The sequence below is a fragment of the Penicillium waksmanii genome, assembly GCF_028829765.1.
Source record: "Penicillium waksmanii strain IBT 27052 chromosome Unknown utg000005l:1.0-5232799.0:1.0-5237142.0, whole genome shotgun sequence".
Taxonomy (NCBI): domain Eukaryota; kingdom Fungi; phylum Ascomycota; class Eurotiomycetes; order Eurotiales; family Aspergillaceae; genus Penicillium; species Penicillium waksmanii.
Genome location: NW_026643252.1, coordinates 1,633,614 through 1,657,418, shown reverse-complemented (window position 1 = coordinate 1,657,418; position 23,805 = coordinate 1,633,614). Strand labels below are relative to the sequence as shown.

Below are 23,805 nucleotides of genomic sequence, written 5' to 3'. Positions count from 1 at the left end.
TCGTTCCTTGGTCTCTTCGGGCTAATTGAATTGACTTCTGTTTCCTCAGCCCACCCACTACAGTACTAGTAGTATGTACTATGATCCCGGTGTGAGAGTACCCCAGGACAAAAGTCCTACAAAAAAATAAAAATTTGCAGATCCAACTGGCTTGGAATGCACTCCCCTGGCTCCCACTCTGTACCAATAGAATCGTCAATATCTCCAGGATCGTTTTTGACAACACCCACAGAGCTCAGCACGACGGGTTCGCGGCTACGTGTATCCACTGGGGCCCAGGCGATCCAGGGCCGATCCGAGGGGACGGCATACAGAATACTTTCGATGTAAAAGGTCAAGCGCCTCTTTATGGCAACACCCTGGGAGAAAATAGTAGCAGGACGTAGCACACAAAGGACCACAGGCAATTTCAGCCTTCGTCCAGTAAACGTAAACACCAAGAGAAGTTTGACCAGGAGGGGGGGTGGGCATCGAAGAAGTGGATTGTCTTTGCCTCCTGAGACCGCTTCTTTGCTCCCCGCCTTCTCCTTTCCCTCTCCCACCTCCATTCCCATTTCCATTCCCATTCCATCATCTACTTTCTAGTTTCTCCAACAACCCCTCCACCTGTCTGTTGACTCCCCCACCCACCCCCGATTTATTGGGAGCTCAGACTGTCAAGATGGATCCCAATAACAACAACAATCGCCAGAATAACAACATGAATTACGGCTACAATGACCGCAACTACAATGCGGCCAACAGCCGCGCCTATCCCACTACCCCCTCCGCCTTTCCCCAACCCATCTATCAGACCCAGGGGGGTCAGGAATATGTTGACCCCGCCAATCCGGCCTATTCTCAAGGTTATTTCATGACCAACCCCTACCCTCCTCAGACACAGCAACAGCAGTACGCCCAGCAACAGCAGTATGCGCAGCAACAGCAACAGCAACAGCAGCAGCAGCAGCAAGGCCTGCAGTCGCCTCAACCCGCCTATCAAAATCGAATGGGCTACCCCGCAGCCGATGGGACCAATGGTCTCATTCAGCAATTTTCCAACCAGGATCTGAACGCCAATCGTGGCAATTTCTTCGGTCGGGGGAACTCCCCCGCCGCTGCTCAACGCCCTCGTACTGCGGGCGGTTCGCCTGCCGGTCTTGCGCAGGCGGCACACTTGGCCCCTCCGGTGCCTCGCAGCCCTCGGCCCCCGTCGGAGAATGAGGAGCTACAGCGTTTCTCGGATAGATACTCGGAGAATGTGCACAAGCGGGGCAAGGCCGCAAAGGAACTTGTGACCGTCTTCTTCCATGAGAACATCGAGCGTGCCCGTGATCGCAACATGCGGTACGTATTATACTCTAGCTTTTGTGAAGCCTCTGTTTGGTTTGAATAGCTGACATTGACTCTCTCTCTCTTCCTCGTATAGCTCCGTGGACCTTGACAAGACACTCCGTGACCCGGCCGTCGTGGGTGACAAGAAACGCCAGGACGCCGAGACAATCTCAAAGAGGGAATCGGATTTCCTTCGTTTCCTCCGAACCAAGGAGACCCCGCAGAACTTCCAGACCATCAAGATTATCGGAAAGGGTGCTTTTGGTGAGGTGAAGCTGGTGCAACGCAAGACCGATGGCAAGATCTATGCCCTGAAATCTTTAATCAAGACGGAAATGTTCAAGAAGGATCAGTTGGCGCACGTTCGTGCCGAGCGTGATATCTTGGCGGATTCAAAGGATAACCCTTGGTTGGTGAAGCTGCACGCTTCCTTCCAGGATACAGCCTACCTTTACTTGCTCATGGAGTTCTTGCCTGGTGGTGATCTAATGACCATGCTGATCAAATATGAAATCTTCTCGGAGGATATCACCCGATTTTACATGGCCGAGGTCGTGATGGCTATCGAAGCTGTCCACAAGCTTGGCTTCCTTCACCGGTACGTGGTTCGACTCACGTTCTCTGACGTTGCAAGAGAAACATGTCCACATTTTTGCAATCATCGTTCTTTTCATACTGACGAACCTTAATAGTGATATCAAACCTGACAACATCCTTCTCGACCGCGGCGGTCACGTCAAGCTTACAGATTTCGGTCTTTCAACCGGTGGAAAGAAGACCCACGACAATGCTTATTACCAAAACCTCTTGAAGAACTCGACATCGAAGGATCGCAACCGCAACTCCGGTTATTTCAACGATGCTATCAACTTGACAGTCTCCAACCGTGGTCAAATCAACACTTGGAGGAAGTCTCGTCGCGCGATGGCCTACTCTACCGTTGGAACTCCTGATTATATTGCTCCCGAGATCTTTAACGGACAAGGATACACATATCTTTGCGATTGGTGGTCTGTCGGTGCTATTATGTTCGAGTGTCTTGTTGGCTGGCCACCATTCTGCGCTGAGGACACCACCGATACTTACCGCAAGATTGTGAACTGGCGTGAATGCCTTTACTTCCCTGATGAGCTGGTTCTCTCCCGTGAATCCGAATCCTTAATTCGAAGGTATGTCTTTCCCCCTATCCGGAAATTGAATGGCTGAACCCGAACTCACTTTCTTTCAATAGCTTCTTGTGTGACCCCGAGCACCGTATCGGAAGCGACGGCGGCCAACACGGCGGCGCAAGTCAGATCAAGAACCACCCCTTCTTCCGAGGCGTTGTCTGGGAACAACTGCGTGCCATCCGTGCTCCGTTCGAACCCCGACTCAGCTCCAACATCGACGTTTCATACTTCCCGATCGACGAAATTCCCCAGGAAGACACCAGTGCTATTCACCGTGCCCAGGCTCGTGCCATGCCAGACTCGCAGGAGGCAGAGATGAGTTTGCCATTTATTGGATACACCTACAAGGCTTTCAATGCCTTCCAGGCCTCTTAAACTTTCAGTGTTTTGAGAATACCTAGCTGGTCAGCGCGTTGTATAGGAAGGTGCAAGAAACAGGCAGGGCTTGCATCTACTTCTGTACCAGCATGGACCCGGGCTGCTTGAGGCTTGGGCGTTTTCATCTCTCCGCCACGAATCGTCATTCAGCATATCAGCGCGATGTTTTCCGAGTCATGATCCCGAGCGCCGTCTTTTGATTTTAGTCTGGATATCTAGCCCATCTTCTTATCAGTTCGATATACCTCATGTCGGGGCCGAATGGGGCTTGTTAAGAAGTATCACATATTCGTCCTTATTCGCATTTCAGATCTCGATTTTTGCATCTCATAGTCTGGAAGAACAAAAAGATCTGCCCTTATTTACATATCACCGCTATAGTCATAGATCATGAAAAGCTGACCTGCCTACATGTTAGCGCTCCAGACTGGTTGGCATTTACCGAATTGGAATTCTCACTTGGAATGAAACGAAAATCAGTTTCGACGTACTCTCCATATCTAAATATTACCATCCATGGATGATGCTTAGTAGAAGATATTCGGGTTTGAGAATAGTTGTCATCAATCAAGATCAAATGGTATGCGGTTGCTCAAGTATCATAGAAATTATCAACAGGAATTATCCCCAAACGCCAGTTCTCCATATCCCACCACAGCCATGGCCAAATTCGGTTTTTGTGAAGCCAGATGGCAAAATAGACGCAAAAGATGAAAAGTCGTCCTCACATCTGCATAGGAGCCAAACCAGGCACGCCACTGAACCGCTCCTCGCGCTCAGTCTTAAACATAATCTGCACCCAGAATTGCTTGCTATCCTCATCGAACCAAGTCCAGTATCTTCCCGGCCGGCGATCAATCTCGCGAGCCTGCAACTTGAACCCGCAGGTCTGGTATGGCTCAGCAGCCACAACCAGGTATTGGTAGTCATTATTCGGCTCCTCGATCTTTTGTTCGTAGGCGGACATGAATCGCACGCGCGGCACAACACCCGGGGTAATCTCCTGGAACTGCAACTGGAAAAGCAGACCCATTTGGCGGGTCAATGGGTCGCGGACCTTGGTAATCTTGTATCCGGGTCGACCGATCTTGATAGTTTGTTTCTTGACCTGCACACCCATAGCGCCAGGCATGGAGGAAGGGTCTTGATTCTTGCCTTCGCGTTGTTCGCGTGCGGCTCGGCGGGCGAGGTTCGTCTGGTGCTTGCGCCCCTGCGTATGGGCAAGATAAGAGCCGTCATTTTGGTGGACGGTCAGACATAGTCGACACTCGAAGCTTCCGACGTGGTTTTTGAAGAAGTAGGGGTCTTTGTCGAGGTCGATTGATTCCAGCGCGAGCTTGCGCAGGCGCTCGCGACGGTCGGCGTTGGTAGCGGACTGAGAGGCGACACCTCCGCCGCCGAATTTGGAGCCTGCTCGGTTCTGGGAAACGTCAGTATCAGTAGTTTCGCGATGTTTATACTCGCATAGATCCAAGGCATAGAGCTGCAACATACCTGGTAATCCATTTTGGCGTGGCGTTCTCGTTGCGAAGAGTTGCAAAGGGTAAATCTGCGTGGATCGAGATAGACGTGGTTAGTAAGCGGGTTGCGGACCCAGGAGAGAGGTACACACCTCGCTGCTCTGTAATAGTTGACGGATCCGAAATTACGGCAAGCGGCTAGTAGTAGGACTTTACTTCCGAGTCAGATGGATCACTCGCTTGTGGGCCAGCGTCGGTCCTTTGATGGCCAGCTGTGCACCATCTGCTATGTGGGCAGTGTCCAGGGCACCGCTGGCGACTGGCTGGGCGTTGAATGGGACGACGCAACTCGAGGAAAACATGCGGGGGAACATAAAGGAGTCCGTTATTTCACATGTAAGTCTTTTCCTGCCTTCATAACTGAAAACATTGTATTCAACCTCCTATAGGCAAAAGCAAATACCCCACGGCGGGGTCTTTCGTCCGTCCCTCTAGGCCATCAGATCCGCCTAGAAGTTTTTTGGAGGGACTGCGTGAAAAATACGCTTCTGAGTCCGAGCAGGAGCTTTCACAGCAAGGCAATACAGATAGACCTTCGTCTAAAAAGCTGATTGAAATTAGTGGCAAGGTGGTTGAAGAAGTCGGCTTCGACAAGATCCGCAAACAGCTTGCAGAATTGCAAGAACTGCGGATTGTGCTACTAGATGGCCTACAAATTTCCGGAGTTCTGTCATCTTATGACCAACCGGAAGATCAAGTTGATCAGTCTATCGAAGATATTGCAGCCACTTGCCCGCGAATCACAGAGCTGGACCTCAGCCGCAGTTTATTGACAAGCTGGCGTAACGTTTGGCAGATCTGCAGCCAGCTTAAGAAGCTGAGAAAGTTGAAAGTGAAGTAAGTTTCGCTGTCTCCGCAGATACTATATGTCTATAGTTGATAGGAGCTGATTACTGTTACAGTGGCAACCGGTTTCATCCTTTGGAAGATGGCTTCGTCTTCGAGACGGTCACTGAGCTCCATCTGGAAGAGACATTATTAAGTTGGGACGAGGTACGGAGTTGAAAGTATCTTTCCACGTACAGAACCAGAACTCACCTTATGAATCTAGATTGTAGAAGTGGCATCACGATTCCCAGCCCTTAAATCACTCACGGCTTCTGGCAACCAACTCTCTACGATCACTCGGCCACTATCTGGCAACATCACCAAGCTCGTCCTCGAGAACAATGATTTCTCTTCTTTATCAGAAATCCGCAATCTAGCAGAATACTCGACCCTGGAACATCTATCGCTACGAGGAAACAACATCAATACCATCAATGGTGATAACGACACCATTGCAGACTTCCACTTCTCAAAATCCCTTCACTCATTGGACCTATCTCGCAACAACATTCCTTCATGGTCCTTCCTCAACAATCTCTCAATCATGTTTCCGGCTGTAGCAACCCTCCGCATATCTGGAAATCCTCTTTATGATCTCTCTCCGCTTCCACCCGCCGTCGCAGCAGCAACATCTACTATGAGCGCCTCCAAACCAATGACGGTCGACGAAGGCTTCATGCTCACCCTTTCCCGCTTCCCACCTTCCCTCTGCATTCTAAACTTCAGTGTCATCTCGCCGCAAGACCGCTCAAATGCAGAGATGTATTACCTTTCACTGATCGGAAAGGAATTATCCGCCACGACCGCCGCGGAAGAATCACCTGTCCTCGCCGCTCACCCACGGTACGCCGAGCTGTGCGATCTATACGGCGAGCCAACAATCACAAGGGCTGTCATTGGTGATGCTGCAGGGGGTAGAGTGATTCATCCGAGATCCGTAGCGGCAAGACTAGTCAAAATGGCATTCCGTTTGCATGGAAAGCCAGGTCAATCAGACACGGAGACTCAGGTGAAAGAGATCCCCACATCTCTCGATTCATACCAAGTGAAAGCTCTAGTATCCCGACTTTTTGGACTTGAGCCATACGGGTTCAAACTTATCTGGGAAACGGATGAATTCGACCCTGTGGAGAAAACGACAATGGATGATGGTGCGGTCAACTGGGAAGAGGATAGTGATGGCGAGATGCGTGTACCTGATCAGGCATCTGCCTCGCCTGATAGTACGAGCCGGTTCGTGCGAAGGGAAGTGGAATTGTCGGAATCAACAAGGGATATTGGCTTCTTGTTCCAAGGCGAAACGGGAGAAGTTAAGATTAGAGTAGAAGTGCCACATTCATAGTGCATCTTTGCACACTGGCCTCCATCGCGGGAGAAAACTACATTGGTATCAAATACGAGAGTTAGATTTCAGAGAATATGTTATTATCTTTTTCTATTCAAATAGGTAACCGTTAAGCATAGAGGCGTGGGCTATCTAACTGGATTGTTAGATGCCACGGGTATGAAGCTCCCCCGCTAGCGAGGGAGATATGCACGAAAAATACAAACCTTCGCCTGGGAAAGAAGCAAAGGTGAGAAAACGCCGAAGGACTTTGCTTGCTCATCGCCTATTTCCTCAAACCCTGATGTAAAAGCAACTGCAAAAATCACATCATCCAAAATCAAATCTGAAACGCCTGGGCCATGATGCTTTTTGAATCTCGAGTAGATTTCGAGCGTAGACGCAAAGGAAAAAAAGTACAAGAAAAGGCTCTATGTGGCTGTAGAGCTGCGTATGGACGTGGGTTCCCGCAAGAGAGGAGGGGGGGATTGGGAGAGACCACTGCATCAAAGTGATCATTCGCGAGCAGCCCACCAAGAACGGACTGCCATGCAGCAGATTCGCTTGTAGATCTGTGTGGTGCCCTTGCCTTCGGCTTCTTCCTCAATGAACTTTTGGGCAACGAAGAGTCTGGTGCCTGCCTCCTTCTCGGTTGTGTAGCCAACCTTAGGCAGGCTATTAGGGAAATCCGCCCATCGTTGGCCAAGGTGTCGTGCGATAGCGATGGAATAGATGATGTCTCGGTTTTCATATGTGTCCAGCAGTTGGCGGAGGCGTCCGAGTGTGTCGTCAATTTGCTTGGCAGAGCTCGCTTCGTTATCGTGGAGAGTGAGAAATTCGCCGAGCTCACCCCAGAAATCCAATTGGCGTTGCAAGAACTGATCTGGGGGGATTTGGCGGGGTGGCAGCATCCATTCCCATCGCTCTTGACAAGGAGTTTTGATCGAGGTGGCTCCAGCTCAAGAGGGCTTCCATTGCGTTGAGCCGAGCGGTCGTGGCGACCAAGTTCCAGTCCTGACCGTATTGACCATTCTCTGAATTCGGCACCTGGCGACATAGCACCATACTCCTCCAGATAATCGAAGCTTCGAAGCTCTCGAGACGAGCCACAGTATTTCCATCGCTGAGATTCCAGTCATTGAATGCGTTGATCAAAGCCGAATAATCGGCCATGAGCTGTGCATCGGTCATGAGAACAGGGAGTGCCTTTTCTGTGTACCAGCGAACCTCTAGGAGCTTGTCAATCGCAGGGGCGTACGTTGCGAGGAAGACGGCTTGGATTTCCTCGAGTCGGCCGGGAGGAAGCGACCCGATAGGATGAGGTGGGGGAGGTGCAATACCTCTCAAGGACATCAAGTCATTGAGGCTGAGGTTTTTGGCTGTTGAGATAACTTATGTTAGCTGCGTTTCAACGACACAGAGCGATCATTTTTGAGAGGGGAGGAAGAAAAATCGCATTGACAGTTCAAGCGCACCTTTGTATGTAGGCTCCGAGACCTGGTGGCCATGATCATTCGAGTTCTGCATATTGATTTGGGGTGGCGGATTGTTTGGTGGAAGAGAAGACTCAAGGGAAGCTCCGTGATCAGGTTGATCAGTTGAGGTGCTGGGTGATTCAGAGTGAAGAGAAGGAGCAAAGGGTTGTGAAGACGCTGGCATGTACCCCGGGGGCGCTGAAGGATACGAAGGTATCGAAGGGGCAGGAGGGCCTTGAGGATTGACGACCAGCGACGGGGGAGGATTCGGAGCTGGTTGGATGGCCGAGGGAGTGGATGCTTGAGGCCTGAAAACCGGGTCGTAGCCTAAACACTCGCGCTTGCTTTTCACGCAATTTCTGCACACTGGATGACCTTCGTCGCACTGTGGAAAATTAGTTGATGGTCTAGAAGGAACCGGCGCAAAAGGGGGGGGGGGGATTGAGTCGTGGGTTGGGCGGGAGATAAAATAGACGATGGCGGGGTCTGCGGGCACAAGCGAGACTTCCGCCCCGCGAACTGCGCGCAACGTGCAAAAACTCAACGCATCACATACCTTAATTCTTCGTTTGCGACAGGTCAAACATCCAGTTTTCGTCCGTCGCTTGACCTCCTTCTTGTGCCTCCCACCCGACAGAATCTTATTCGGATCCCCAGGCATTGAATATCCCATCTGGTTCGAGTTCATGCCCGGCTGCGGTACATTGGACGGATAGCCAGTCATGTACTGTCCCATAGATGCCATTGAAGGCATGTTGGAAGGCATTGGAGAGCCAATTGGTGCTTGCGGTACTTGTCCATGTTGGCCCTGGCCATTGTTTCCAGGGTTTGCGTTCACAGAAGAAAATCCCCCTTGATTATGATACATATCAGAACTCTGCTGCTGCTGATAATTCTGTGGCGGTTGAGATTGGAATTGGTGCTGAGCTTGAGCCTGGGATTGCTGGTGTCCATCGTATTGCTGTTGTGGTCCGGGGCTTTGTGTATACTGGTATGTGCCATTGGATTGTGTTTGGTAATGATTCGAGCCATTTGCCGAACCCGACTGCTGGGCCATATTGTGGTCGTGGTCCGTTGAGGGCTCAACAGTATGGTCGTGGTCGTGATCGTCAAAATGGCTGTCGTCAAACGTATGGTGCTCGTCCATGGTCGGGATATCGGTACCAATGGCGGGCAAAGAAGAGTCCAGCGATGGGAGAGTTGTGTCGATAGCTGGCAGCGATAGGTCTGGGGCCGCAGAAGATCCCACAGAAGGAAGGGCCGAATCGAAAGAAGGTAATCCGGTATCGTCAAAGGACTCCGTGCCATCCAGGCCCGTTGTGTCCATTGGTGGGAGTGACGATTCTATAGAAGAAGTGACATTCGAGACCTCCGTAGTCTGCCCAGTCTCTTCTTTGATGTTCTGGTTTGCGCTTGTATCCAACTGTGTGACTTCCACCTGGGACTCATTCACCGGGGCTGAATGCTGATCTTGTTCTTGCGGGGACGTTGTCTCCCCTTCAAACGGATTTTCAGCATGTGCGGCAGGTTGGCTGGTATCTGTAGTTGGCGCATTTGGTTCGGTCGGCGGATTGGCCGGGTCTCCAGTATTGGTCTCTGTCGGCTCTGCCATATTCGGCTGAATTATCCCCGCAGCGATGTAGCGGGTTCTCTCGTTGCGTTGCGCGCAAAATTGTAGGATGAAAGCCCCGTTCAAGACAGGCCAAGTTTCGAGGTCAAAGGTCAAGTGTTTTGTCGCTGAGCAAAGGCAGCACACCAATTCGATCGGGATGGGACGTAAGAATCATTTATCTGCTGTGGTCTTGCAAGGGCATTGTTAGCAAGATTCTTGTCTGGAACCTCTCGCGACGGGCAGTGTATGTCACTGTCAAGAGGCAGAGAGTAGAATATGGAGAAGCACGCGATCGTATCGGAAATGGGCAGAGTAATGGCGAGGGGAATCCTTGGGGCCTTGCAGGAATCATGCTTCGCAGTCCAGCGCCTATCGGTGGGTTGCGATGTGCCAGAATCCTCAATCTGCTGACACGGCCAAATTGCACCAACGGCTCCTAGGCTCTAATGTTTCCAGTAGGGCGAGTCTGAGCAGCAAGCAAGTGCCCTGCGAGGCCCATTTTCTCCCTTCGGAGTAATCATGCCGGCCGACCGAGTTTTGCCAGTCGCATTCTTTCCTGCGAAGACTCAGGCGAGGACCCCCCGCCCGCGCTTTACCCCCAACCGGAGACCCAATATGTAGGAGGCAGCGATGGGGGCAAAATGCACCAGCGATAGGATGGACTCGATCGCGAAACTGCCGAGGAGGGGAATCCGAGACACCTGCGCGGGTGGGAAAGAATGCGCTCCGAGGGACAAGATGGGGTTTGCTGGGGCTGGAGGAAAGCGCAACTGCTGTCAGATTGAACAAACTCACCGTATTTAATGCCCTCTGGGGGGTGGTGGTAGGGGTGGTAGGGGTATTATAAAGGAAAATGGAGGGGTGTTGCTGGGAAACTCGGCGAGTCCGGGGCTGGCAAGTAGGAAGAGATGCGCGCGAAGTTGGGATTGAACTAAAGGAGCTTTCCTTTCCGGCGATGAAAGACTCCGCTTCGACGCCGAAATAAAAAATTGGAGTGGCAAGTCTATAACCCCAGGTACATAGCATACACAATAATACTAGTACATAACATATGTAGAATAATCAGAGATTTACAATAAATACATCGAAGATATAGTATGTCAACTTTCTTTGGTTCTTTCATTTAAATATCATGTACGAGTAGTCTACCCACCCCTCACACTAGACAACGAGTTGACTGATCTATATGCTGTTTCTGCTCAAACACCCCAGGTACAATTCACCCTGTATTTCGTGCAGGGGCTGTCCTGGCCCACAAGCTTCCCAGGGGGTTTTAGATATCTGGAAGGCCAGATCAAATCGGCGATTGCCGATGTAACGACCCTCAAGTTGAGAGCCTCATTCCGATTTATGCCAGCCAATCTCTCGATCGATTTTATGATGGAATCTGCTCTTTCGAGGATAGACATGCTACTTTGACGGCACAGTCGCTATTAGTGGCACTAATGGGTCATCGCAGTACTGCAAACTGGCACATTTCCTAAGAAAGTGGGGTTGGGAGACAAGTGCAATCAAGCGCGTCAATACTTCCGACAATATCATTCGAAAGATGTTATTTTCTCATGACCTTGGGCTTGCGTTTTTTGAAAGCAAACCCGGTCATCTCTTCGCCTGGTGGTCTTTCGTCCTTTGGGGCCTCAGGACCGACCCCAGGCGTTTCGGTCTTCACATCTGATGACTTGTTGGCCTCGGGGCCAGCTGATTCTGACACCTCATCCTCTTGCTTTACGAGGGCAGGAGATTCCAGCTTTTCGTTTTCGGGGTCGGCATCGGCAGATGTAGTTTTAGGCTTTTTAAGTTCCTTGTTAGAGGAAAGCAAGGCATCCAGATCGTCGTCTTCCTCATCCTGTTCTCCAGGGTATGTTCTCAACTTTGAACCCCAGCCTAGGCTATTTGTCTTCCCGGGGGCATGCTCGTCGACCTCTTCCTCTTCCTCTTCACCCTCATGTTTGCGTTTGCGAACTCCAATAGACTTGCTAGCTCCCTCGAGGCTTTCGGCAGCGACATTTGTCTCTGAGAGTGTCTGCCACTCGCCAACCAAAGACAAGTCCGCACGGTACTCCTGAGGGATTAAAACGCCCATTTCTGCCAGTTGCGACATTTGTTTCTTCCGATCCTCTATGCTAGCCGATCTGTCGCTAGGTTTTGGCGCCGGCGGTGCTGTGTTTGTCGTGGCGGCATCTTTTGCCGCAGAGGATCCGGCCCCGACAGCTTGTCGTAATCTTTCAACCTCGCTCCTCGCCCGTTGGCTATCTCTTTCTTGAATTTCATTATTTTTATGGATATCTCGGAGGAATCGCTTCAAGCTGCCTTGGTGTTTCGGGCTAGCTTCATGTTGGGTCTTTTCGAAGGGCGTGTCGCGAATAAAGATCTTGCACTGCTTGCACCAGTGACGGGGCTATGGGGAGAAAACCTATCAGTAATTCACATAGATAGAGACAAGTTTGAGGTACTCACCGCGGACTTCCAGTATTCGGCCATGGCAGACTTGCTGTGGGTGGATGTTGTTGTTGGCGCAAAGTTGACCTCCGAATCCGAGCTGGAGGTGCGATAAGATCAGAAATCGATCTAGCCCCAATGCGGCAATCGCTGGTGCCACCATCAGGTTCGGTCTTTTCGCCTTGACATTAGTCTACTACTACCGCCAATTTAATTATAAATTTTCACTTATTTCCGGTGTTTTCAGTTTTTCAATTATTCAAATTTCAAAATCAAAAACGTTATACATACTAGTAGGATAGTTCTAGTATTTAGTCTTATTCAAGTTTGCCCCGTGACCCATCTATATATTCCGAGTCCGTTGCCCTGGGAGTAGTACACACCCGAGACACTCAGATCTATAATCGTCATTTTAATTTATCTTGCTCTGGAACTGGGCTCTTGAGCTTTCCTGTCTCAATACCAAGACGGACGTTTGCAATCGCCCACTCTTCCATTGCGGCCATGGTCTGCAATATCCATCGTTAGCATGTAAAGTTCCACATAAGAGGCATTGCTCAACTCACCTCGACAGTATAAGTACCCATATGAGGCACGAGCATAACATTTGGGTTACGAATGAGGCCAGGATGAACCTTAGGCTCTTCTTCAAATACATCGAGGCCGGCAGAAAGAACCTTGCCACTATCCAGGGCTTCAACAAGGGCCGTCTCATCCATGACAGGGCCGCGAGCAGAGTTCACGACAACAACCCCATCCTTCATCTTAGCAAACTCGGGCTTTCCAATGATATGGTGGGTGTTTTTCTTTGAGGAGTCAGTGGACATCTTTCGGAGCGCGAACCAAGGGCCTTGAATCACTCACATTCAGAGGAAGGTTCAAGCTCAGCACGTCGCTGGTCGACAGCAACTCATCAAACGTCACATATTGAGCTCCACCTGACAGTTCATCACTCAATGGACGACGATTGTGATAAACTACCTTCATCCCAAATGCTTCGGCCTTCTTTTTCAAATTGCGTCCGATGCCTCCCATGCCCAAAATACCCAATATCTTGCCTTCCGGATCATGGCCTAGGGCCGGGGCAGGCTTGCCAATCCATTTGCCCTCACGCAGAGCTTGCATGCCAGTGTTAAAATTTCGTAGGGCCCCAATGATGAGAAACATTGTCACGTCGGCGGTGGCATCATCCACCGCGGTGGGGACATTGGAAACATAAATAGGAGGACTGCGAGCGCTGCATGCATGGACATCGACTGAGTCGTAGCCAGCACCTAAATGAAGCAACATTTAGACAGATGATCACAAATGTTGCGCTTGAAGCCATTCAAAAGGACTTACCGCAATGCGAAAGATACTTTAGGGATTTTGGCAGCACATTCACAAGCTCTTCATCGATAAGCCCGGTGACTTTGGCTGAGGCGAAAGTACGATAGGCTGCCACAACTCCATCGAGCTTTCCATCGCGACATTCTTGAATGAATTCTGCGCGATTTTTGGCGATTGGTTGAATCAACTCACCCAATTCACTCAGTGATTCCCATGACTTTTGCGCGCTATTGTGGTTGTCGTCAGCTCTGGCTCTTTGAGAAAATTCCCTTCTAGGAGAAGGGCCTTCTTATATACGCACTGCGCGATCTGTCCTAAGAGAAGAATCTTGGGCTTGGTGTCATTAGATCCCATATTGACTAGGCGGTGCTGGAAAGGTCTTCATCAAGAGAGGTTAGCTTCTGCAAGGTACCAGTGTGGGATGTTCATTTCCCGGCCTCGGGCTCTGAGGCAGGGGACGGCCTTTATCAGCACCAGATAAGTCAATTGCTTATTCGTGCGAGAAAATGGGAAGCCAATGTTTCAGTCCACTGAGGCAGCAGAGAGTTTCAATAAAACGAATCACTGGGTTGCGCGCAACTCACCGGCGGAGGGGGGTAGATTGGGTACTATGTCTGACTGCACTTGAAGTGGAAAACAAGGTCGCCAGGCGCAGTCGTCTATTGAGTGAAATATATCTCGGCTGGTATACAGGGAGCTTGATAAGAGAGAGATTGCGCAGGGGAAATGAAACAATTCCAGCCATAAGAGTCATAAAAGATACGAGACATCGGCCGAGAAGAATTGCCCGACGCAGAGTTTATATCGGAGAGTTCCCCGCATGGTAATGGATTCCACTCGGAGTGATGCGCGCGAATGAGATGCCCTGCTTGGAGGCACTAGGACTAATGTGGCGAAATGACGGCGGCTCTTAAACACATATTTCTTGAACAGGTAGGCAAGGCAACGACTCGCAGTTGAACCCTATTATAAATGGCATTTACTAACTCGGTAGTGCGGTATATCACGATCCGAAATCCCATGGCAGCTATCAGGACAGCCTGAGAAACTCGACGTATATCTAAGGACACGAATCAAGGTTCTGAATGACATACTATAATCAAAAAGGAAGGTTGTTCCGGGCTGCATTGGTTTATTTAATACTGCAGAGCACGTCGAGTTCCGATCATAATGTACAAATCCAATAGAACATAATTATCGATCGCATTCATCCTTCAACGAGAACACGAGTCCAATCAAATTTCCTCCAGCGTTTTCTGAACCCATCCATTCTTCGATCACTGCCTCGCTGCCAGCGGCCTTGTCGCTTGATAACATCTGGGGCAACATCAAGCATACCTCCAATTACTTCACGAGCAAAAAGATCGCCACGAGGCCAACGGTTCTCATCTTCGACGATGTGACCTAGACCACCATCAAGCTCGAACCAGACATGGAAGTAGGGCATCTCCTTAACCAGGGTTCGACGGAATGCAGACCTTCCCAGGCCTTGCTTGGATTTTGCCAGAGTGTCGATAAGTTTGCGGTGCTGGGACCATTCGGACTCGGCGCTTAAAATAGCCTCTTTGAAGAACGCGGGTGATGTCTCGCCGAGGCTGTATGGCAGAGGAACCACCTCCATGGATGCATGACGCTTTCGCTGAGGCTGAGCGGCGTTTTCGTAAAAGATAACATCTCGGCCCTGGTCATGGTACATTCGTGTCAAACTCTTCATGAAATTACGGATCTCTTCCCATTCATCGTCGTCGCATTCCATCAAGTTCGTCCGGTGTTGAATCGGGACAATTGTGGCACCACCCTCGCTGATTTCGGGCTCCGTTGGAAGGGTGAGGAAAGCTCTGGTCGCTAGGGAAACGACGGGTGCAACAGGTGGCGTATTGGTGTCTTCGTGATGGCAGAGTGGGCAATTATCTAGGATCCGGTTCATCTTGCGGAAATCGTTGATAGTTGTGTTCTTGAGATCAATCTCAGATTTGTGCACCCTCTTTGCTAGCTTGGAAGCATTATCGTCCATATACTCAAGATCATTCTAAATAGACGTTAGAGAGATATCAAAAGGCAATGCAATTAATCATGTCACAACTTACCACAAACTTGGAATCACGCGAAATGCGATCCGCCAAACGCGAACCCTCTCCGCCAAATTGACCTCGGGTCTTGCGTTCCTCGCGAACCATGTCTTCAATGGTCATGTCATCATTTGCTTCCACTTGTCCTCTTTCACGCCCGCGTTTCGTATCGACCGCTTTGACTTCGTTTCTGGCACCAGCCAGCATGCGATTTTCCTTAACACCAAGAACCACCACGTCTGATTCTTTACGATTGGCCATAGCAGCTGCGGCGGTGTTGTATTGTTCTTCGAGTTCAGCTGCTTCTGGAGCTTTCTTCAACTTCGCTTTCATCATTTGGGCTTTCAGGCGGTTCAATGTCGTGGGGTCCAATGGTTGTGTGACGTTGGGCGGAAGCTCGGTCTCCATTTTTTGGACCTGTGATGGCGTCTCGAGTTCTTCCACTGGGCCATGCGCATGTCTGACTGGGTCACTTTGAGACTTTTTCTCGAGCTTTCGCTCTTGGAACAATTCTCCGCTTGGTTTCTCTTTGCCCACATAGGATTCGCCGTACATCTTACGGCGATCCACCTCGGTTTCTTCTTCTCTGGCATCGTCAAATGAGCGCAGATCCCCAAAACGTTCCACTGCAACTTCATCCACGGCCCTGCCGCTGGACTCAGCTTCTTTGTAGACGCCCTTGAGTTTGGTCATCCTCCATTGGGACCCCGAGTCCCCGAAGGTGTAGTCGACCTCATGCTGCGCAGGTTCCTCATTGATATCCTCGAGTGCCTTTCCTTCCTTGAGATCGCGGAGGTGATTGTTGAGCTCCTTGTCGTGAATCTTCAGCTCATAGTCCGCCGAGAGCATCTTCGGCTTCGTAGGTTCTTCTGCTTGTTTGGGGTCCGGTCGGTGAACATAATCGATATCAAGAGCTGAAGGCGCTTCCATCCAAGAGTCTCGCTTCAGTTGGTTAGGCTCATCCTCGGTGGCGGCGGTGGGCGCAGCAGATTCCTCACCATCCCTACTGGAGTCCTTGTGTCGACGCTTGTGGTCGCGGTCATGAGAATCTCCATGGTCAGTCGAGTGACGTGAACGCTTGCTCCGGTGGCCATCATCGCCTCCACGTCGAGATTCACGGTCGCGGGATCGAGATGAGTGTCGTCGATGGTGGTGGCTGGAACGATGGTGGTGTCTCGAGCGCTCTTTGCTGCGGTCGCGGTCATGATCATGGTCACGGTCACGGTCGCGATGATCGCGGTGACGTCGCTCCTTGTCGCTCTTTTCCCGACGTTTGCCTTGGTCCTGGGCCAGAGATTTCTCGAAATCTTCTAGCGTCATTGTGTTTTCTGGTGCTGTTGAAGAGGTTAGCAGAGAAAAAGAGAGCTCAGGTCGAATGACGTTTGGCCGCGCCGGGCGGTCCCAGCGCAGATCTTCCGGTTCCCCGCGACCAAAGAATTTCACAAGAAAAAAAAGTTCACCCACTTCACAACTTTTCTCTTTGCAAGCTTACGAACCTGATTCTCCACGACAAACTTCCCTACTGTCTCAAATTATCACTTCGGCAACCTCGAAATAAATATCGCTATACTATGGCGTCTCCGGCAGTCTCTGTCGTCTGCATAGGCATGGCAGGTAAGGCGATGAACTACCCCTCAAGCTACCTCATATGGGAACATCGGATAATTGATCCATCCTTATTCACTTAGGCTCGGGGAAGACAACATTTATGCAGAGAATCAACTCCCATTTACATTCCAAAAAGACGGTGCCATACGTTGTTAACCTTGACCCCGCCGTACATTCGGTTCCCTTCGAGAGCAACATCGATATTCGAGACTCGATCAACTACAAGGAGGTCATGAAGCAATACAATCTTGGTCCAAATGGCGGTATCTTGACTTCTTTGAATCTCTTCGCCACCAAGGTCGACCAGATCATCTCGCTGCTCGAAAAGCGCACCGCACCCAACCCCGAAAACCCCGCTGCAAAGCCAATCGAACACATATTGATCGATACACCAGGTCAAATCGAAGTATTTGTGTGGAGCGCATCGGGAAGCATTCTACTCGAGACCCTCGCTTCGTCCTTTCCAACTGTCATCGCATACATCATCGATACCCCGCGGGCCAGTTCGACAAGCACTTTTATGAGCAACATGCTGTATGCGTGCAGTATCCTTTACAAGACTAAACTACCCATGATTTTGGTATTTAACAAGACTGATGTTAAGGATGCTGAGTTTGCTAAGGAGTGGATGACCGACTTCGACAAATTCCAAGCGGCCTTGCGAAAGGAAGAGGAATCCGGCGCCTTCGGAACGGAAGGTGGTGTCGGTGGGTTTGGAGCTGGTAGTGGATACATGGGTTCGCTCTTGAACAGTATGAGCTTGATGCTGGAGGAGTTCTATCGACATCTGAGCGTTGTCGGTGTTAGCTCTATGACCGGCGATGGTGTCGACGAGTTCTTCGAGGCTGTGGAAACAAAGCGCCAAGAGTTCGAGCGTGACTATAAGCCCGAGCTTGAGCGCAAGAAGCAGGAACGGGAAGAAAGCAAGGCCAATCAACGGGACATCGAGTTGGGCAAGCTTATGAAAGACATGAATGTAAATAGCTCGGGTCGCAAAGAACGCAAGGGCCCGGAGACCGGACCGGAGACTGTTAGCGAGGCTGAGGATGAAGAAGAGGATGAGCTTATCAAGCGGGGTCTCGCCTATGGTGAAGATGACAGCGATGATGATTACGCTGAAGCTGCTGCTGGAGACGATGGTCTCTCCCAGCGCTACCAGGATGCTCTCTCGAACACTCAGAGTGCCCCCTCGGATCAAGACAACAGCTTCACCAGATATCTGCGGGCTAGCAACATGAATCAGCAGTAATTGTTTTTTTTTTTCAGGAGAGGAGTTACAATTGGTTTCGTTTTGGAGTTGGCGGCTGTCATGGGTGAACTCATTCTACTTTCTTTTTCATTATTTGTGCATCTCATATAAAAATCACGATGATCTATGGATCTTACCTTGTCGTTAAGGAGATACTATCGCTCGCGCACACCAATAAGAACCTAAAAGACAAGACTTCCAAGGTTCTATACAAATCTCCCCCCCAAATAATTCTGAGTCCCGGGCTAAAGCAGGAGTATACCTTGAAACTCTATTCCAATCCCCCAAACATCCATCCTCCTGGAGTTATTGTTCTGTATTGTAGAAGAGATAGCAAACCATTCAAAGCCACGTGTTTCTCCAATTTTGATGAGAATAGTTCCTGTATAGGTAGGCTGTTTTATCTCCGAATACGAGTAGATGAAAACATTGGGGCACCTTGACTGTTACAGTTCGGGGCTGCCAGTGAGGCAAGTCTGATGACGTCACTCGAATTATTCGTAAGTCACGGCAGCTTGTCGCCAGGCTGCAAATCTTCCGCCCTTGCACCAATATCAACACCCCCAAAATCCGTGCAAATCTCATCTTTCCCTCACAAATTATGGATGTAAGTTCTACCGGCTCTATCTCCGAACAATCTATGAGCCGAAGTATCGTTCGCCTTGATATACTTGCTGAGACGACATCTACAGGTCTTCCGTGTCTACACATATTCAACGGCCGCATGGCTTTCATTGCAGGGCCTGCCTTTGCTACTAGGCCCGAGTATGATAGTAGCCTTGCTACTAGATGAGGCCAGATCTGCATCCTGTACACTCTCAATCAAACAATCATCCCAACGTGAATCGCCCTGCTAATTCTCCGAAAGTGATCGAGGTCTACTTTGCTCGCTGCCTTGGAATGGGTCTTTTGACTATCGCAGTATTAACTGTGATGCTAACGGGCTCGATTCCGCTCAACGCCACCATTGCCGAACCCGTGTCAACAGAAGATTCGGATCCCAAGGCCCCGTATGCTCTACCAACTCTGATGGTTACTTCGGTGCTTCATGCTTCGTCGGCATTTTACGCGTACACATGGTATGCCACCGGGGGTCAAGGAGCATTTGCTTTAGCAGTTTTGGGGAATTCTATCCTTGCGGCCATCGGTTTGTGGTGTTTGCTCTTCGCTAGCAGTAATGGTAGGATTAGTCGGAGAACTGGAGCAGACAAGAGAACTACTGGCTTTCCGTTTGCCAATTCCGAGGCAGCCAAGAAACATGATGGCAAGAAAGGCCTTTAAATGGGCTTCCTATAACTATCCGCCTATGTTGGATAATCGGAATGTACTAGCGAGGCAAAATTGCATTAGGTGAATTTCAATGACAGTTATTTCTCTCATAAAGGGGTATCCAAATCAAATAAATCCGATCTCCATGTCCCTGAAGATCATTTTCTAAGGGACATCTTCGAACCTTTTGTCAGCGTAGAGTATTAGCTACAGTCTGCTTACTGACGCCCTCATCAGTCGGCGAAACCCTGCCTACCGTAGGTCAGAAATATTATCGGCCCAGATTTTGAAAGAAATACCAAATAATTAACTGTACAAATATTTTCTAATCAAAGCTGAGGTTGGGCTGGAAGGTTCAAATGATACTCTACTACTAACTAGTAGTCCGCACCTCACTCCTTGCTCGGGTACAACTCCCCGCCGCTTCAAACACACTCCCTTTCTTCTCCGCATCGCCAAAAGCAGCGTCCAACTCCCCCACAGCGCGTACGAAGTACACACCCAGGTTCATGGATTCCAACTTGCAGCAGACCCCCTCTGCTCGGGCCTTAGCGTCGATCGAAAGTATTGGTGAAACTCCAAACTTAGCTGGACAGCTAGGCTCTTTCCCCCAAAACGCGCAACCCTTTGCGTCATTCCGCAACATCGACAATGTCGCGGCGCGGCCTCATCTGCACAACTCCACTCGAACCCATGACACGATCACCTTAGAGAACAATGTACATGATAGTTCAAGTGATGACATTTCACTCTTGCCATCGGCGGATTCGTCCTTTCCGCAGTCCGGCTATGAAGGACTAGCACAAGACCCAATGGCCGCAAGTTTCGCAGGCCAATTGCAGGGTATGAGACTGGTACCAGAGCCGCCAAACTTGGAATATTGGAGAAATCGGTTATTCCATGTGGATGAAATGATTACGCTGAGCGAGGATGAGTATGTTGGCCATTCTTCATATCCAACCTCTGCAATTTCTTTCCTCATCATGGAAAAGAAACTACTAGCTGATAAGCCAGGCTAATTAACTGGATTAATAGGTTCCAAACCTACTTCCCACACGTCGACAATGTCTACTCTCATCGTTCAACACAACGATACAAACGCAGGCCATTCGTATCTCATTATTGGGACTGTCGCCTCAAAGGTCGCCCTCCAGGAACACCAAAGTCCGACGACCCAAACAAAAAGAAACGTAAACGCACCGCCAGAGAAAGAGATCTCTGTGATGTGAAGATAAAAATCACAGAATACTTACCAGGAGCTGCTACGGTTGATAGAGCCGGCGGGTTCGAATCTTTGCCTGCCGACCTATTGCCAGGAAGGCATACTTTATTTCCAGTCCAAGGCGACCAGCATTTTGGTGTACTTGCACCAAGCCCCAACCTCGCACCAAGCCCTCCAGGAACAGGTAGCAGAAGATATTATACTATACAGCGAGTGAATGGTAATGGTGCAAATGGGAAGAATGATGGCGTGAGCGGGGGTCATCGGCACACACTCGAAGAGAGTGATCGTGTCAAGAAGAACAGTGTACAGCGATATCTCTTGAAAGATAAAGGGAAGAAAAAAGGCTCGGTACGTTTGTCATTTAGTACAGAGTACGCTGCATTCGACAACAAGTTGGGGGCTTGGCACCCCGCAAATCTTACCTACGTCACAGTCGACCTCTGTTGCTTTCGCATGCTTTTTCTCTCCATGCCACCACTGGAGCCAAGTACAAATTTGGTTTGATTTTTGAGTAAAGTCTAACCCCCCCATCTATCACAGTTCCGAGTCATGTCTGCACAGCAGAAATCATACCACACGAAAGCGACAGGCCCAGCGGCTGTGACCGCAGTGAACCGTTCCGCCGAGACGAATCTTAAGTTATATGGGAGTTGCTTTTGGTAAGCAAGAATCGATGTTTAGAGATTCCCTTGCCGAGACGCATTGCTAAATGTTTGGTTGTCCATTTCAAGCCCCTTTGTCCAGCGAGTATGGATTTCTTTGGAATTGAAAGGTATTCCATACCAGTATATTGAGATCGACCCATATGAAAAACCCCAGTCTCTGTTAGAGATCAACCCGCGAGGGCTTGTTCCTGCATTGCAACATGATGACTGGGGTTGTTATGAAAGCAGTGTGATTATGGAATATGTAAGGAGCCCACAACCAGTATAAATTGTTTCTCACTTCTCAATGTGCTAATTCATTCACTAGCTCGAAGATCTGAAGCTTGGGACGAATCTTTTCCCCCTGGATCCGAAGTCGCGTGCTCATTGCCGTTTATGGGCGGACCACGTTAGTACCCAGCCTTCTTAATGAATGCGGAATTGACCGCTAATGGATCAACAGATCAACCGAAATATTGTGCCGAACTTCTATCGGGTGCTCCAGGAGCAGGACCCACAGAAACAAGTTGAAAATGCCCAGGAACTTCAAGATGCTTTCAATCTGCTCATCACAGCAGCGCATCCAAGCGGCCCGTATTTCATGGGAACCCAAATCTCCTTTGTGGATATCCAAGCCGCCCCATGGGTCATTCGGCTGGCTCGGGTGCTGAAGCCTTATCGGGGTTGGCCAGATCCCGAAGGGGGAAGCAGGTGGGCTTCGTGGGTGACTGCCATTGAGACCAATGAGCATGTTCTTGCAACAACCAGTAACGATGAGCTATACTTGGATAGTTATCAACGCTATGCAGGTGAGTCCGCCTATGTTTTGCATAGACTGGCCGGTATGCTAACTGCTAGATCTCGTGGTTGCAGAGAACCGCCCAAACACGTCCCAAGTCGCAAATGCGATCAATTCCGGACGTGGTCTCCCGTAGACTGTTGCTGGGGTTGGAGGATGGTTTAGATAGCCCGAGAGAAGAGACCGTAGTCTCAGTGCCATCGCCATTGGCGCGGGCACGGGAAAAAGGCACTGCCCTATGTACCTTAGCTTGCTCGTGCACCTCTGTTGGCAAATCCAAAACCACCTCTTCCACTTCCATCCGGGCCTCGTGGGTTGCGTAATGGTAGCTGGGGAGCGTTCTGCTTATCAGGGCTGTTCTGGTTGCCTGGTTGACGCTCGCGGCGTTGCTGCGATGACCCATTCGTCTTAGCTGAAGTAGAAGGGTCGAAGAGATGTCTCGACTTGGTCGAAGAAGCTGTAGAAGAATCCCTTTTCTCGCGATATTCCCGCCCCCCCACCTCCACCACGTCCCTTGCCCTTGCCTCGGCCTTCGCCAGACTGGGACTGGCGAGGCGGTGTTGTACTTCCCGGGGAAGAATTTCCTGATGTGTTTGCGGATGGGCTGCCGAAAAGCCTCTCGCGCACCTCTTCGTACTTTCGTTGCTTCTCTTCACGGTTCTTTAGTGCTATCGCTTGGCGTTCCTCTAGGGTCGGCTCGGCACGCTTGTTGGCGTCTTCATCTGAGTCCTCGTCGTCAAGACCAAGTTGCCCCAATCCAGCTGCTGCACCATCGATACCACCCGACGAAGCTGAATGTCGGGTCGCTATTTGGGGTCTCCGACTGAGTAATGTGACTGGGGGTTTGAAGTCTTGCTTGAGCGGTACTTCAGAGCGTGCTTCCACAAAGTGAAACGTCTGCGGGGTTTCTCTGCGAATGGTCGTCGTGTCAGGGCTCATGTATATCCAATCCAAAGGTTACTCTGATAACATACGCTTCTGCCCATAGCTGCCTGTTGAACTCAGCTTGTTGTGCTCTGCGTTGGGCCTTTGTGACCTTGGCTGAAACTTTTTTCTCAGACGGCGGGGTAGGCTGATCGGCTAGTTTCTGTAGAAAGATGCGAGATCAGTAGACAATTCGTAAAATATACTGCATATCGAAGCTGAGAAATTGTGAAACTCTCGTAATATGGCAGAGGATTCGAGATTTCCACACATACATCAGCTTGGGACTCCCAATCTTCCTCCCATGCGTCGGGCGCTTCATGTTTGGAGCTCATGGCTCTGAGCGGAATCGTGTGAAAGAATTTAGGTATGAAACAAAAAAGCCGAGTCGGCGAGACTATAAATCATGAGCAAAGCCCAGCAATATGTTCAGGGTGTATATAATGACTGAAAGGTGATGTGAAGGAGAAAATTCGCCGTGGAATGCCCAAAGAGGTGGACACCGCCTGGTCCGCCGTAATCTCCGCTCCGCCTTGCATTCATCCATTTCGATCTACTCCTACGAAGCTTGCCCCCCCGCCCAATACTAGTACTGTCTGCGACATGACTCATGGTTAGTCTTACTCTTGA

At 50.0% G+C, this 23,805-nt stretch overlaps 9 protein-coding genes across 9 annotated transcripts; 4 read left to right on the top strand and 5 right to left on the bottom strand.

Annotated features, from left to right (window-relative positions):
* Window positions 1–661: 661 nt before the first annotated feature.
* On the top strand, window positions 662–2,858 carry N7481_005534 (serine/threonine protein kinase CBK1; the record flags this gene model as incomplete). The annotated part of the gene is made up of 4 exons (XM_057264753.1): window positions 662–1,326; window positions 1,409–1,912; window positions 2,007–2,483; window positions 2,546–2,858. The coding sequence occupies 4 exons, from the start codon at window positions 662–664 to the stop codon at window positions 2,856–2,858; spliced, it is 1,959 nt and encodes a 652-aa protein (XP_057122473.1).
* Window positions 2,859–3,585: 727 nt separating this feature from the next.
* Window positions 3,586–4,367, bottom strand: N7481_005533 (spliceosome assembly protein PRP11; the record flags this gene model as incomplete). Its single annotated transcript, XM_057264752.1, has 2 exons — window positions 3,586–4,281; window positions 4,356–4,367. The coding sequence occupies 2 exons, from the start codon at window positions 4,365–4,367 to the stop codon at window positions 3,586–3,588; spliced, it is 708 nt and encodes a 235-aa protein (XP_057122472.1).
* Window positions 4,368–4,548: 181 nt separating this feature from the next.
* Window positions 4,549–6,551, top strand: N7481_005532 (uncharacterized protein; the record flags this gene model as incomplete). Its single annotated transcript, XM_057264751.1, has 4 exons — window positions 4,549–4,717; window positions 4,771–5,218; window positions 5,284–5,374; window positions 5,433–6,551. 4 exons carry the CDS (start codon window positions 4,549–4,551, stop codon window positions 6,549–6,551), a joined length of 1,827 nt encoding a protein of 608 aa, XP_057122471.1.
* A 497-nt stretch (window positions 6,552–7,048) lies between these two features.
* N7481_005531 (putative C6 finger domain protein) lies at window positions 7,049–9,620 on the bottom strand (the record flags this gene model as incomplete). Its single annotated transcript, XM_057264750.1, has 4 exons — window positions 7,049–7,340; window positions 7,384–7,912; window positions 8,009–8,393; window positions 8,565–9,620. The coding sequence occupies 4 exons, from the start codon at window positions 9,618–9,620 to the stop codon at window positions 7,049–7,051; spliced, it is 2,262 nt and encodes a 753-aa protein (XP_057122470.1).
* Window positions 9,621–11,172: 1,552 nt separating this feature from the next.
* On the bottom strand, window positions 11,173–13,742 carry N7481_005530 (2-hydroxyacid dehydrogenase UNK4.10; the record flags this gene model as incomplete). Its single annotated transcript, XM_057264749.1, has 7 exons — window positions 11,173–12,018; window positions 12,078–12,159; window positions 12,486–12,568; window positions 12,626–12,865; window positions 12,924–13,333; window positions 13,401–13,615; window positions 13,690–13,742. The coding sequence occupies 7 exons, from the start codon at window positions 13,740–13,742 to the stop codon at window positions 11,173–11,175; spliced, it is 1,929 nt and encodes a 642-aa protein (XP_057122469.1).
* Window positions 13,743–14,595: 853 nt separating this feature from the next.
* Window positions 14,596–16,777, bottom strand: N7481_005529 (putative cell cycle control protein (Cwf19); the record flags this gene model as incomplete). The annotated part of the gene is made up of 2 exons (XM_057264748.1): window positions 14,596–15,417; window positions 15,476–16,777. 2 exons carry the CDS (start codon window positions 16,775–16,777, stop codon window positions 14,596–14,598), a joined length of 2,124 nt encoding a protein of 707 aa, XP_057122468.1.
* A 251-nt stretch (window positions 16,778–17,028) lies between these two features.
* On the top strand, window positions 17,029–18,314 carry N7481_005528 (putative ATP binding protein; the record flags this gene model as incomplete). The annotated part of the gene is made up of 2 exons (XM_057264747.1): window positions 17,029–17,071; window positions 17,146–18,314. The coding sequence occupies 2 exons, from the start codon at window positions 17,029–17,031 to the stop codon at window positions 18,312–18,314; spliced, it is 1,212 nt and encodes a 403-aa protein (XP_057122467.1).
* Window positions 18,315–18,915: 601 nt separating this feature from the next.
* On the top strand, window positions 18,916–22,387 carry N7481_005527 (glutathione S-transferase family protein; the record flags this gene model as incomplete). Its single annotated transcript, XM_057264746.1, has 10 exons — window positions 18,916–18,921; window positions 19,007–19,079; window positions 19,183–19,461; window positions 19,968–20,517; window positions 20,619–21,156; window positions 21,349–21,467; window positions 21,540–21,717; window positions 21,781–21,861; window positions 21,916–22,261; window positions 22,326–22,387. 10 exons carry the CDS (start codon window positions 18,916–18,918, stop codon window positions 22,385–22,387), a joined length of 2,232 nt encoding a protein of 743 aa, XP_057122466.1.
* Window positions 22,388–22,659: 272 nt separating this feature from the next.
* On the bottom strand, window positions 22,660–23,510 carry N7481_005526 (uncharacterized protein; the record flags this gene model as incomplete). Its single annotated transcript, XM_057264745.1, has 3 exons — window positions 22,660–23,161; window positions 23,226–23,338; window positions 23,451–23,510. 3 exons carry the CDS (start codon window positions 23,508–23,510, stop codon window positions 22,660–22,662), a joined length of 675 nt encoding a protein of 224 aa, XP_057122465.1.
* Between the last annotated feature and the right edge of the window lie 295 nt (window positions 23,511–23,805).